The 14,732-nt window shown below is 35.4% G+C and overlaps 1 protein-coding gene across 4 annotated transcripts in view; it reads right to left on the reverse strand.

Annotated features, from left to right (window-relative positions):
• LOC134534933 (cell division control protein 6 homolog) overlaps nt 1-14,732 on the reverse strand; it is a 42,695-nt gene that overhangs the window by 12,563 nt on the left and 15,400 nt on the right. For all 4 annotated transcript variants that reach the window (XM_063373668.1, XM_063373678.1, XM_063373696.1 and 1 more), the window contains exons 5-8: nt 11,006-11,172; nt 9,026-9,272; nt 8,370-8,538; nt 3,214-3,431 (exon numbers count right to left, since the gene is read on the reverse strand). In XM_063373668.1, coding sequence (XP_063229738.1) covers nt 3,214-3,431; nt 8,370-8,538; nt 9,026-9,272; nt 11,006-11,172 — 801 coding nt within the window. The remainder of the gene's footprint in view (nt 1-3,213; nt 3,432-8,369; nt 8,539-9,025; nt 9,273-11,005; nt 11,173-14,732) is intronic.

Consider the following 14,732-nt stretch of genomic DNA (forward strand, 5'->3'; position numbering starts at 1 on the left):
GTAAAAGTTAAAAACCATAGTTTATTAACAAAACTAAATAAAACCAGCATTTTATAACTTACAAGAAACAGCAATATACAACAATACTCAATGCAAAATCTGCAACTCAAAAAGATGTATTTTTTCTGTGCTTATCACTATCCATTTACATTTACTGAAATGTAAGCATTGTCAGACTTTCAGCATTTTCTGGTTTAAGATGCTGCCTACGATCACTAACAACTAATGAATACTTTGAAAATGAACGTTCGCAATCAACATTAGATGTAGGGAACCAGACTGCCTTCAGTCCTGCATGGGGAAAGTCACTAGTCACCTTTCAAGACACATACAATTTTGGTTATATCAACACATTTCTTTTCTGGGTTTGAAAGTTCCTCTTCAATTATTTTCTTGAACACTTGATACCCTTCCATAAACACATCAGTGGGAAGTTGAGACATCTTAGGCAAGTTTTGGATGTGCTGACTAAAGTCTGAAGTGTGTATATTCATCCTGCTTACGTTTTGTGGATTGAAGAGTCCATCAATTGCTTCAAATGTTTTCCTTGAGGGGTCATTTAGAACAAGTTCAGACAGTTTGTTTTCATATTTCTGGGCTGTCAGCTTTAGATACAGTGTCACCTTTGCTTGCCCAACAGTGGATAAATGACTTATCCTTTCATTTACAGAAGATGAGAAAATACCCTTGCTCAGATCAAACTTATTTTGAAGGTTCTTAATTTTGAAAGCTAGCATATGAGCTGTAGGGTTGGATGAGCCTTCAAGGTAGACAATCAGTTCAGTCAGATGTGCACAGTTGTCTGCCACAAACATTGCCTGAACTTGAACGATAGCTAAATCTTATGCAGACATTTTATTTAGAAATTTTATTCCACTGTTGTGCTCACTGAACTTTTCAAAGAATTCGACAATGTCTTTGAAATGTGCATTCAAATATGTACACAGCTGCTTCAAACCATGTATTCCACCTGGTAACAACGGGTTGTGGAAACAACTTTTGTTTTGTAGGATCAGCAGGGTATTTTGTTTTGAGAAATTCTAGATATTGATACTTTCGCTTTCTGGTATTTAAGAAAGCATTTTTCACCATTACTACAGTCGTGTTGAGCTCTTCAAGATGTGTTTGCCACATAACCCCTACCAAATGAATCTTGTGAGCCCAGCACTGCACATGTTTGAAATTGTCACCAAACAATCCTTCAAGAGTCTTGGCACATTTGGTCATGTACCTGGCAGAGTCAGTTACAAATGCTGATAGAAGAGCATAATCCACTTCATACATTTGAAGTGTGTCAACAATAGCACGAGCACATGAAGAGGAATCAGCACAGTCTAATACAACAGATGCAGCAAGGAAAACAGCCTGTGTTGTGGACGGTTCTAGTGTTTTGAAGACAACGTTGAAAACACAGCGACCACCCGTCAGTAGTTTCGTCACTTAAAACTGGAACTGGTTTGTTGGTGATTGCTGCCTTAATATCTTGACGTTTCTGTTCTGCAATTGTGGGTATATACTTTCTGCGCAGCCAGTCGGCTGTAGGTAAGTCACCACCACCTTTGACATATTCACCAAACCATTCACGAAGTTTGGGATGGTCCAGCATTTCAATTGGAATGTTTGCTGAAAGAAATGCATATGTAGTTTTCGCTACAAACTCTTCTTTTTCATTGTTAAATTTCTTCCCAATCTCCACTGATTCTGCTATTGATATCTGTCGTTTCGAACTAGAATTCAGACTCACTTTTACTTTCTTGTGTTTCTCACTTGCCACATGTTTTACAAGAGTATCACGGTGCTCATGTTCTAGTCTACAGTTACAGTACCTACACATTAAATTACCGTCACACAAATAAAACCTGTCACTTTTAAATTCACTAGGTGATACTTTCGGCTTCGGCATTGCATATACCCTGAATTCTTTAGTTATTTCACGAAACTGCCTTCGTTGTATTTAAAATAACATAAAATTTTTTTTTTTCCTTTTCATAGATTAACATGTTTGCAAAATGTGTGAAAACTCTAAGGCTAGAGTACTGTTTCAGTGTCGCAAAGTACTAGTATACCATCCTTATTGGAACATGCTCCAAGATTTTTTCCGCCTAATCTAGGTTTCACGTCTTTGCATTGTAAGTATCTATGGACTCTATGAAGTGAAGAATCAAAACAAAGCACAGAGATTGTACATATAACCTGTATTTCATTTTCTAGTGGTCTAGAATGGAATTCAAAACATGCTGAGTTGATTCCAGCCATAATGATGCTACGGAAACCAGAAGTTTATGTTAAATAAATAATAATAGCTACTGAATGTTGCCTATTTTCGTGTTTTGTCGTGTGTTGACGTTTTTTTTCGGTGTTTTGTCGCACGTTAATGTGTTTTTCAATGTTATTTCGTTTTATTGCGATTCACCATATAATCGGGAGTCTAACCATGGAGTACTTAATTGTGTGCTAATTTCATATTTTTAGATAACTGCCCACCAGAGATATTAAGCCACAAAGTAATCAAAAATATGAAAAAACTAATTTTTACAAGCTTGCAAAAAAAAAAAGTAGCAAATTCTTACACTACAAATAATTGGTTTTTACACTACTATTTCTTAAGTACTACCAAAAATATCTTAAAGCCCAACACATACTGCCTTCATTCTAAAAAAAATTATGAAAATGCAAATTTTTGCAATTAACCTTCAAAGTTTGTAAGATTGAGGGATTTTAGAATGATGGTTTATGATGAGAATTGTAGTATATAAAGTGCTTCACACCTCAGATTTTGTTTCATCATGCTATGACCTACCAAAGCTAAGATATGGCAATGTAGATAAACCCTTGTAAATGTAAAAATTGTCGTGCACCATGGCAACAAAATGGCTGCCATAATCAATTCAGTGAGAATAAAAAATTAATTGGGTAATTTTTAAACTGTCAATACATAATGCTAACAAGGCACAAATTATCAAATTTTTTTAACAATGGTCGAGCAAACAGTGCTGGTCACTTGGTATGGATTGACCCAGTAGTGAAAATTACCTAATCCACTGGTATTTTTATAAGAACAAGTGACAATTTTATTAAAAAAAAAAAAAAAAAAAAAAGCCTTAAATAAGAAAATACCTAGAAAAAAAAACCACGTTCAGCTAAAAAGAACACCACTTTTGATGTAAAATAAAAACTCTAATGCACGTCCGTACTTTTCTGCCACAAACTTACCTTGCCCGCTACTATGTCCTTGTTACGACCTTTCTTCAACATGAGGATGAGAGAGCACACCACGACTTTCTGCTGCAGTGGGAATGTCTCGGAGTCCTTGCCATCGTCAAGTTTTTGTGCAGTGCCATACACTCCATTCAGTACAGACAGCACTTCGTTCAGGGAAACCATACACTTTTCAGGGGACTTGTGGGGTGACCTCACACCATTCCAGGTTCCTGTAACAGTAACAGAAAATTTGAATTCTCACTTATCCAGACTGGCAGGGGCTATTACATTATTACTTTTTTTTTTTTTTTTTTTTTTAACCAAGCTATATGTGTAACACCGTGGTACTCAACAACAATCACTACCTAATCAGTTAGTAACAATATTTCAGTGCAGAACTACCCTTTATTTAGTTTAAGTAAAAATAATTCATAAAATCTACCATATTAACCCTAACCTGGACAGTGGCAGCACATTTTTATTCTTAAAAACTGCTTACATAACCAAGGTTGGTCTTATATTGCATGCCACGAAAAACTTTAGTAGACTTGAACATAAAAAAGACAAATCATGTAATATACAATTGCTCATAATGCAGTGTAAATTTAATATTTAATTTCTTACGTTAATTTACTGTGTCTTGAATTACTTTTATTTATTATATTGCAATAAAAATAATTTCCATATGCAAGTATATTTTTCTGTCAAAAACTGTAAAAATAATATTTGGTTGCAGGATAATTAACATACGTAGAAAAGAAAACTGGCGTGTGTGTGTGTTTGCATGCTGTTTGCTTTGGAATTCTTTCCTTTAGTTGGTGGGAATGATAGATTTTTAGGATTTTAGGGTAAGGTATATCTATCCCACCATCCCCTTTCCCCTGCGTACACCATTGGATTGAATAAGGGTATGTTCCATACTTACAAATCTGAAAGAAAAGCAAGTCGAAGCACAATTTTTGTTATGGTACCTAAAGGAAAACACTCTATGAAAATTAACTTCTTATGTTGGTAATCTTGTCTACGCTTCAAAATATTTTCCATTCTAAATATAACGTTAACTTCCAATGTATGGAGAGACAGTGATATATCAAAGTACTGTATAACATTATTATTTTAAAAGGAGATTTACTTTTACCTACTTGTTATTTGTGAGTGTCAAAAACATTGCACAATTTCATCTTGTGTTTCAATTAGGCCTCTGTGAATATAAGTTTTATAGTATACAAACAACAAATTATTCCGAAATTCAAAAATAAAATTAAAATAGTAATAACTACAAATGGAATTCCAAAAAATGATTTTTACTAGTGATGGCCCAATATTCGATATCGGAGATCGGTAATATCGGCACATTTTTCAATATCGGACATCGGTAAATACTTGCGATATTTTGATAACCGATGTTTGCTCTCGCCAATAATACTTCTCACATAACCTTAACTGTAATTCCAAGCTTATTTTCCGCGGGCATAATTTAGCTTTCTTCACGTCACCATATTACCTAGTACAGTAAAAGTCCGTTATAACGTAAATTTATAACGGCGCCAAAAGTTTATGTTATAGCGAATTTTCGTTACAGCCAAAATTTAAAAAAAAAATCTTATTTTTGCAGCATTTTTAAAGTATATTATTTTCTCACTTGTTTTTACTATGGAAATTCACAACCAAAGTAAAGGAAATATACATAAAACTTACTAAAATAAAATTTTTAAGGTATATCAGCACTTGCCGACTACGAAATATGAGACCGCGTGGCCGTGATAAGGCCGTCACGCACATCGTGGCTAAGCGCACAGCTGTTTGTTTACATAGAGACGGGCGGGCGGGGTCACGCAAGGTCATGCCGGCCGCTTCCTATCGCTTTGACCGCAACTGGTTTGCTGGAGACGTGCGCTAAGCTGATGATATCGGGTGCATATTTGCGGAGTTTTGAATACAAAAAAAAATTAAAAAATCTCTAATTACGTTGGACAACCTTACAAATTATATAAAATAATTTTTCCGACAATTGGTTAGTAACACAAAAATAATCGCTTGTACAGACCCTTGGAAAATACCACAAAATTAAAAATCACTTTTTAAAAAACGAATCAATTTTCGTTTGCCTTGATTTCACTACTTTCGGACAAAATAAACGACTGGACCTCTTGGAAGTTCATCAAATCTTTCGTCGAAGCATTTGTATGCTGATAAAAACAACTGATTGTGTCAAGTGCCTCCATCATTGACGTTTTCGACGGAACAGATACGACACATGGTTCGTCGTCATCTTCAGACGCCGCTTCGTTTTGATTAGAAGAGACGAGCTCGACAAGTTCCGTGTTCGTCAACTCCCCGCACGCTTACGATGCAAGTGTGAGACGAGTTATGCTCATTTACGGGCTACAGTCGGCGCAATTCTAAATAAGTAATGCTCGCAGCGGGGCCATCTTGCTTTCGTCGCCGCGAGGCAAGCTATGCTCGCTGCGGGGCCCCACCTTGTGCGGTGTTGCCAAGACGGCCACGTCATGCGCGTTGTTTATTTGCCAGACGCGTGGAATTGTGCGAAGCTGTTTTTCATTTATTAAGGAAATTGTAGACTTTTCTCATTGTTTTAGAGCAAAATTACAGGTGTGTAATCTATCGCTATAGCGAAAATGAGCCCACGTTGCATTCGTTAGTTCCGAAATTTTTATCCTACGCAGCATATGCAAAACTGACGGTGCCGATGGCAATTATCGTTATAGCGGACTTTACGTTATAGACCGTATTCGCTACAACGGACTTTCACTGTAATTCCAAGCATATTTTCCACTGAAACAATTTCAAGTCTATTTCTTCTTTCTGATACTGCAATGCATCCCGACGGTTCAATTCTTCCATGTGTACACAAATCCCAGTCATTAATGCATATTTATTTGTTTCAGATATTCGCAAAATGTTTTCGCTTGATGAATATTAGAAGTTCACTAAGTGTACATAAATTGAAAACATAATCAAAAATAATTACGATATTTAATTTAATAAGTGGTGTAGCTGTAAGTAAACATTGGGAAGAATAAAGTTGTTGCTTGATATAACCATAGAGTAAGTAAAGGATATAACAGGCATTTTCTTTCCGTGTCGTTTCATGGTCGCCAACTGCTGTTCTATACAAAGACGTTACGTAAGTTTTACAAAAGCTATAATATGAAACGTATTTAGTAGGGCAAGTTGCAGCAAAGGTATTATGTTGGCTATATTGAGTGCATTGCCAATAACATAAATAAAGATGTGTGGTTTTATAAACTCTGCAGTACGTTTCAAAGTTGTATTGAAATTACTTTTCAAATATTTTTAACGTGTTTTCGCACCAATAAATGGTGTGATACACTTGAACAATGGTCAAAAAATTTGCTAATTGAAGACCTTCTATTCTAGCGTGTCGTTTAACATGATGAAATTTTACAAAGGTTACAAAAGTTTGATGTTTTTCAGACTGTATTTTTCGTAGATTACAGTTGAGACACTGGACTAAGTACATGCAGTGAATTTGAATTTAGAGAGCTTATTTGTTGGCCATTATGATAATTTCGTTATTAGCTTTCATTTTATGTGAATTTACAGTATTTTACAATTAATAAAATCAATATACATTCACATAAGTATGTTTTATTAATATTTAACATTTTTCATTATTGTCTCTCCAACAATACTCCAGAACCACAATTTTATAGAATCAGTATTAGAAATGAGATAGGCCTATTATCGGAATATCGGGTATCGCGTATCGGATCGGTAAATTTGGAAATATCTGAATCGGTATCGGTATCGGGTTTTTGGATATCGGGCACTCACTAATTTTTACACATTATACATTATATCTAAATCTGTAAGGAAATAAATGGTAAATATGTAGTGTAGTGGCTACTGAGAAATTGGAAAAAAACCGATACTGAAGTATAAGTTTGATTAGGTTGTCAGCAACAAAAATAAGTAGAATGTTAAAAGATTAAAAGTTTTGAAGGAAAAAATGTTTTACGCAGCTAACTTAACCTAACCAACTGCTCACATCAACTTTTATTCACCATAATTTCCAGATCATGGCTACTTTAGGTACTGATCCAAAAAAAAAGTTCGCAAAATCAAATTCATTTCACAAAAAATTTGAAATTCTTTTGTCAATGTGGTATTCACAAACCATACCATTGAAAGTACTCATTAAACCCTAGTTATTCACGTGATCCCGTTGTTAATAGCAGCAAGATGAACTGTATTTTAGTTCAGCAATATTACAAACACATATTCTGCTAATTTACTCTGGAATCCAGAACCAAAATTTACATTTGTTTATTTTGAAATGTCTGTTTTGTCATACATCCATACAGCAAGTAAGCTGAACCGTGTTGCATGGTGATAAGAGTGATTGTGACTATTGATTTATATGACATTGAAACTATAATGTACACTTCTTTAAATAGTAGTTGCAAAGAAGTGTCTATTTCGTGTTTTAGTCTATGGATGTTGGCGTTTATTTATTTTTTCCCACTTGTGGCACATGTGATGATAAAAATACAAAAAAATATTTTGTTTCAAGTTTGAAAGGTGGAAAATAGTATGGTATTTTAAACATCCAAGCAATTTTTTCCTCTACTGTTTTGTGAGACAGTACTTAAAGAATATTATATTTTTTATTATGATGTCCTGTTAAACATAACTTCAACAACACTGAACGTTGGTATACGACAAACTCACGGGGTATGCTATGTCAAATATTAGCAACCAACTGAATATTCATTAATTCAAAGTGTTAGTATTCAAAGTAAAATTGAACACAATAAACTATTCGCATTCAAAAATAAGAATATTTGCACATGCCTAGTTTCATTACAAGAAACTAACTCTTCTGGTAGTAATTAGGTGCAACCTCAAATTTTTACAGTATGCCAAACAGAGGAATAACTTCAGCATCAGGCCAATATAAATGCTTCAAAAAGAATGGGTGAATGTGGAGAAAATTTTAATTTTTGGCGGAGATACATCAAATTGTAGTGATTGGCTTGCGATTGAGGTTGGCTTTATTCAGGCAAATGCAGTAGGTATTATTTGAATCCGATTTGTCAGTAACGCCTCATAGGGTTACTCTGCAGTCTTGGACAGAACACAAGGCACAGTACAAGTCCAAACTAGGCGAGATAGTACCGTACCATCAGTTGTTGGCTGTAGCGGCAGTTCCCTGGCACGGCTCTGAGTTTCGGCGATGTCGACAACCCTGCGGGCGATGTCCAGCGCTCGCCGCACGTCCCCCGACACGGACGCCACCTTCCCCGCAAGCAGCTGGAGCGCAGTGTCGGGGAACAGCTTGTCAGCGCCGTGCTGTTGACACACGAGGCCCGTGTTCACCCGCCATCCGTTCCCTCAAAACTGAACTACTGTTGATGTTCCACGCACACAAGAGTTCACCCATACCATCAGTGGTATACTAAAAAGTCTAATTCGACACATTCCAGACCACAGCCATGCCTGATTATCGAATGACAATATAGTTTTACCGGGAATACTAAAGAAAAAAAATACAGATGAGCACCAATGATCTTCAAAAAATCATCACAAAAATCTATCAATGAAATATGATTCCTACCATCTCATGGGATCAAAAATTAAGGAGTTTCAAGGACTTCATTACTTCACCGCCTTCACCACCATTAAGAGGTAGAAAAGTACTTGCATGTCACAGTTTTCAAATTGTGCTGTTTTTTTCTGAAGCTCTGCACAACGAACGTGTGCCCAGGTAGGTGGCGCCCTTAAAGACCTCTGCAGTGTAATTAATTATTAGTGGCTTGAAATGAACTGGAAAGCTCACCTGTCTCAGTCGGTCCACGAGAATCTCCACCAGCTGAGCCTTGGAGTAGGGCTCGAATCGCAGCAGCTGCGGCCTGGCGCCGACCCTCGCCTGCAGCCGGGGCAGCACGCGGTCGGTGAGGTCTAGCGCGTTGGCCACGCCCACCAGCACCAGCCGTGCACCGGGCAGCGTCGGCCACTCGAACACCGTGTACAGCACGGACTGCTTGCGGCTGTCCAGCTGGTCAATCTCATCCAGCACCAGCAGGCTGCAACGATCGACACACAGCGATGAGGTGCCGGCCGCGGGACGACACACGGCGAAACTTGCACAGTTTCTCAAGGGACGTAGCTATTTAACTCCTTTGAAAATGAAATTTTTACCCAGCAAGGGTAGCAGTCAGCACCAAAAGGTCAAGGTCTGCTGGCAAAAATAAAAAACACAGATATATACCACACAATATTTAAATACATATTTCTATGGAGGAAAATGGACCAGCCACTCCAAGGAATCAATTCGACAAACGGCAGCACCAAATAAAAACTAGTTTGACCACAGAGAAGTCGCATGCCGGGGTAAGCAATATTTTGTGGATTTGTGATCAGTTGAATTAAAGTGTTAAGGGGTTCACCTAACGAAGGGTGTATTTGTGCTAGTGATGCGGAATGTAAGCGCGATATTCGCTGGTGCTTCTTGCGTGGTATCGCCTCCAAGGACAAGCTCTGAGCTGGCGTGCAGCCTTTTCAGGACAATTATGAGAGACAAATGGTCATCATAAATTCATAATATTATATATGGCAGAGATAAAGGTGTTTTCATTGCAAATCCCTTTGGTGCTTCGAGGAATCTCTACTGGGAGTGTCATTCCTAAACATAATTATGAAAACCTCAGTTATTTTTCTTTTTAACTCTCAAAAAAATAGAGTTAAAAAAAATGAAAACTGATAACAGTACTAAAAAATCTGTAAAATTTTTTCCTTTTTGAACAGATACCAATGACATATTTTGAGCAGTTAATAAACAGTGTGAGTGCACACGTTAGTTGTAAAAAAAAAGGGGGGGGGGGGGGGGGGGTTGTTTCAGAGGGAACATTGAGCTTATTAACCAAGGAAAAAATTACATTAACTGGTTCAGTTACATTACGTTTGCAGGACAAGAGAAAAAAAAATTCACAGGAACTTAAATAAATAAATAAATCTTTCATTACGTATCTAACCATCCATTTAAACCATTCAACATTCACTTATTAAAGGCGCTGTGTGCCTACCCAGGCACAACTTCAGGAAAAACAATGCGATTTAAAAACTACTCAAGATATATAAGTGGGGTCAGCTTACGAAAAGCATTTAAGAATTCCCTGAGGGCTGAAAAGGATATTTGATTTTGGATAAAGGTTTTAAACTGTATTTTTTAGAAGAGTTAAAATGACTACAAGCCATGTTTTTAGAATTTTTTTAGGCTTCAAAAAACTGATACGGATTCTTGAAAGCACTTAAGTGACTTGCATTACACCTTTATCTTAATTTCTGTGCTATACAATGTTACGGTCACCGTTCAAATTTCACAGTTGTCCTATGGACAATAAGAAAACTGCGCACCAGTTTAGAGCAGAGGCGATACCACGCTAGAAGCACCAGTCAGTGTTGCACTTATTATCCTGTCTCACTAACGCACATACACCCAACCAGACGGGCCCTTAAACATTAAGTCTTCCCAATTCCAACTAGACCCAACATTAAGTTTGAGCAAAAACACTTTACAATTACAGTGGAAACTTGCTACAACATTTTTGAAATCCACATATAATTGAAACCTTATAGTCATACCATTACAACAGGGTAAACACTCATTAAGATTTAAGGTTTGGGTTGAAAAAATGTAATGTTAAACGAGAATGTTAAGAAAATTTTTTACTGCATTTATGTTTCGAAAATAAATATAATTTAATGACTCACAATATCATCCCTGAAATATGAATGTACTTGTAAATTAAAATCTTACGTCATTTTCTTGTTGGAAGACAGGAATTTTTCAATGGCAGTCTGCAGGTCTCGCTCATTTTTTCCTGTAATTCTAACTCCAAGTTCTTCACATATTCGAGAGTAAATTAAATTTGGTGTCTTCATGGATGTGCAGTTTATATAAACTGTTTGAAATGAACTCTTGACCTGTAAAACATAAAACATTAAGTACTCTAAATAATTTTTAATAATAACAAAAATTTGTAATAATAATATTTATGTAGCCACAAACATTTTTAACACTACATAAATGAACAATTTAGAATTGAAATTTGTAATACAAGTGCACACATATTTTTGACGTGACATCTAATAAATCGATGAACGCCGGTTGCACGCACTAAAAAGTGTCCCGTTACGCACATTGTTCCATTACGCTGTGTCCTGTTACGCTCATTGTTTCGTTACGCTGTCGGCGAGTACAGTAATAATAGTTATGTACAATTGACTAAAATATAATTAAAATTATGGTGATTCATATAATTAATGATAGATATTTGATTACACTTTATATGAAAACTTGTTCATAATTATATTTAAACTTTATATCTAAACGCCAGTTTTTAGAATTAATTACAAGTCATCTACACGTGAACTGTTTCGTCGACTGTTTATAAAGTGAAGTGAAAAGTTAATGTGGTTTTCATTGCTCATTACAACAACAATTTCGGCAATAAGGGGTTAATTATTCTTGTATTTTAAAAATCTGATTACTAGTATAATTTCAAGTATTTATTCTTTTATTATTAAAATTAAAATGATTCTATTTTATTCATAAAAGTATGCAATCATTTAATTAATGTTTTGTTATGACGTCATGTTAAACTATCGTCCGTAAACCGACTTTACAGACAACCAATTTTTGACGTGACGTCTAATAAATCAAACGCTGGTTGCATGCACAAAAGTGTCCCGTTACGCACATTGTTCCATTACGCTGTGTCCCGTTACACTCATTGTTACGTTACACTGTGTGCCGTTACGCTGTCAGCGAGTGCAGTAATAATAGGTTATGTTACAATTGACTAAAAAATTAATAAAATTATGGTGATTCATATAATTGATGAAAGATATTTGATTACACTTTATCCATATGAAAACTTGTTCATAATTATATTTAAACTTTATATCTAAACGCCAGTTTTTAGAATTAATTACAAGTCATCTACACGTGAACTGTTTCGTCGACTGTTTATAAAGTGAAGTGAAAAGTTAATGTGGTTTTCATTGCTCTTACAACAACAATTTCGGCAATGAAGGTTAATTATTCTTGCATTTTAAAAATCTGATTACAAGTATAATTTCAAGTATTTATTCTCTTATTATTAAAATAAAAATGATTCAATTTTATTCATAAAAGTATACAATCATTTCATCAATGTTTTGTTATGACGTTGTCATGTTAAACTATCGTCCATAAACTGACTTTACTGACAACCAATTTTTTTAAAAGTTTTTTTGACAAACATAATATGCATAAATGATTTTTTATTTCACAGGCATTATCAAAATGAAGGCATTTAATGCAATATTATTTTACACATTATATTGTAGTAATATCTCTGTATAACAAAACTGAAGTGACTGTTTTATTTTGTGTATTCATTATTGAGCGATACTTTATAAAGTGGTAGATCAATACAAAGCTGGTACCTGGTAAACCTAAAATAAATTTTCCACTGTTTCTGAATTTTTAGTTTGTCACAAAAACTGCTGTGCGTTTGAGATAGCAATGTATAATCTTAATAAATAAATAATATATTATATATATATTATTATACATATAATTTTCAGTATTTAATTCTATTGTATTAATTATGAAATGAAAAAATCCACAAATTTCATAAAATTGCATCTATCACTCAATATGCTGTGAAAAAAATGCTACTACGAAAGCAAGCCAAACTAAACAAACCTAATAAAATAAATATAATAGTAAAATATGTACAACATGTAAGTCCATTAAGAAAGTGATTTGTTCGTGTCCATTTCTCCATTACTTTATCAGCATTATTCAATACTTGTGACATAGTTTTACAATGTACTATTTCTGCTGTGAACATTCAGCTAGTTGGTATGAAGATTCTTAATACCGATTGTTTCATTAAATAAATTAACACAGTTGTTTGTCCAGTTTGAACAATTCATTAAATATGATTGAATAATGGCTATTTGAAAGAAAATTAATATGAATTGATATTGCTGACTCTTTGTTATAAAGGAGTTTTCACACAAAAGATAATATTTTTGTTATAGATAATATGTAACACCTAGATACAGTTTTAACTGGGATTTAGTAAACTGTTAGTTATTAGGAACTTGGATTCCATGTCAATTAAATTAATTCCACTATTTGCACACCTGGTGGAGACACAGCGATAGAGTGGTCAGATAATACAATTCAAATTCGATTCATGGCAGGGTTGAATCAGGATTTCTGCAAGTAAAAAAGGCGAGCTGGCTGGTTTTCTCTGAGTGACATGATGTTACGCAATTCATTCATTCTCACACCTGCCTCGCCGATACTCTAAATACTAGTCATGTTGTCTTTTATGTGCGGTCCACAAACTATGCTAATGCAGACTTTTTTATGGCCACAATAGTCACATCACCTGCCTTGCAACACCCCCCCCCCCCCCCCCCCCCCCCGAACCATAAAAAAATACCAACACAATTCTATCAGGTGCTGTTGAGTGGCAGCGTGTTTTCTCAGGGAACTACCATTTTTCTCAAAAATGAATTCTGTCATTGCTCCATCTCAATGTTCCATTCCTCATCCACTTCTAACACCTCAATGGTCGAGCAGACACTAAGTCCTAATATGTTCATTGTTTCTTACATTAACAGACTAATGATGGATATAGACCGATTATCATTTTATACACATTTCTACAACACTCACTGCCTTACAAATTTCTAACAGAAAGGTGAAAATCAATTAAAGTATACATGACGTACATTCATTCACAAATGACACCTCTAATAAGAAATTATTTGAATTATATATTTAGACAAAATAGTTAAAAAGATATCAAACAAATACAGTAGAATCCCGCTGATGCGACCCCTCACGCTTTCCGGAAAAACGGACTTATAAACGGAATGGTCGCAATAGAGAATTCGGGCCAATTTACCCCCCCCCCCCTCCCCCCCAAAAAAAATCCAAATATATAAAAAATTGCCTTTGTTCGCATAGATTTCATATTCAAATAGTCTATGGTGTAAAAAAGACAACTTTTTAAATTCATATTACACCTCGGACTCGGATACCCCGAACAATGGGTTCCGATAAATGCTCACGCTAAGTGAATTCGCGTCATGCGTGTTCGGCTATGCTAGCCGGCTGGTTGTTATTTTCGTTCAAAACATGGCGAAGGAACTTGTGTGGATCAGGTAGAAAACTATCGGCTATAAACGAAAGATATAAGAACAATGCTATCTTGAAATGCTGTGACATGTTTTTGGAGTAGATAATCACAGCGACAGACAGACAGGATGCGCTCCCGCCCTTGCCGTCAGCGATGTTTATTTTGACAGCTCAAGCAATAATTTTTTCCACGACCCTTCACAGCGTAAAAAAAGAGAAAAAAACACGCTCGAATGCAGTTGGAAAAGTAACTATGCAATAAAATAAATATATTTACGGCCCTGCTAAATTTTTCTATTCAATAAAATTCGAGGTATTAGTGATTTTTCAGCAGAAAGTG

This window comes from Bacillus rossius, chromosome 1 (genome assembly GCF_032445375.1).
Source record: "Bacillus rossius redtenbacheri isolate Brsri chromosome 1, Brsri_v3, whole genome shotgun sequence".
Taxonomy (NCBI): Eukaryota; Metazoa; Arthropoda; class Insecta; order Phasmatodea; family Bacillidae; genus Bacillus; species Bacillus rossius.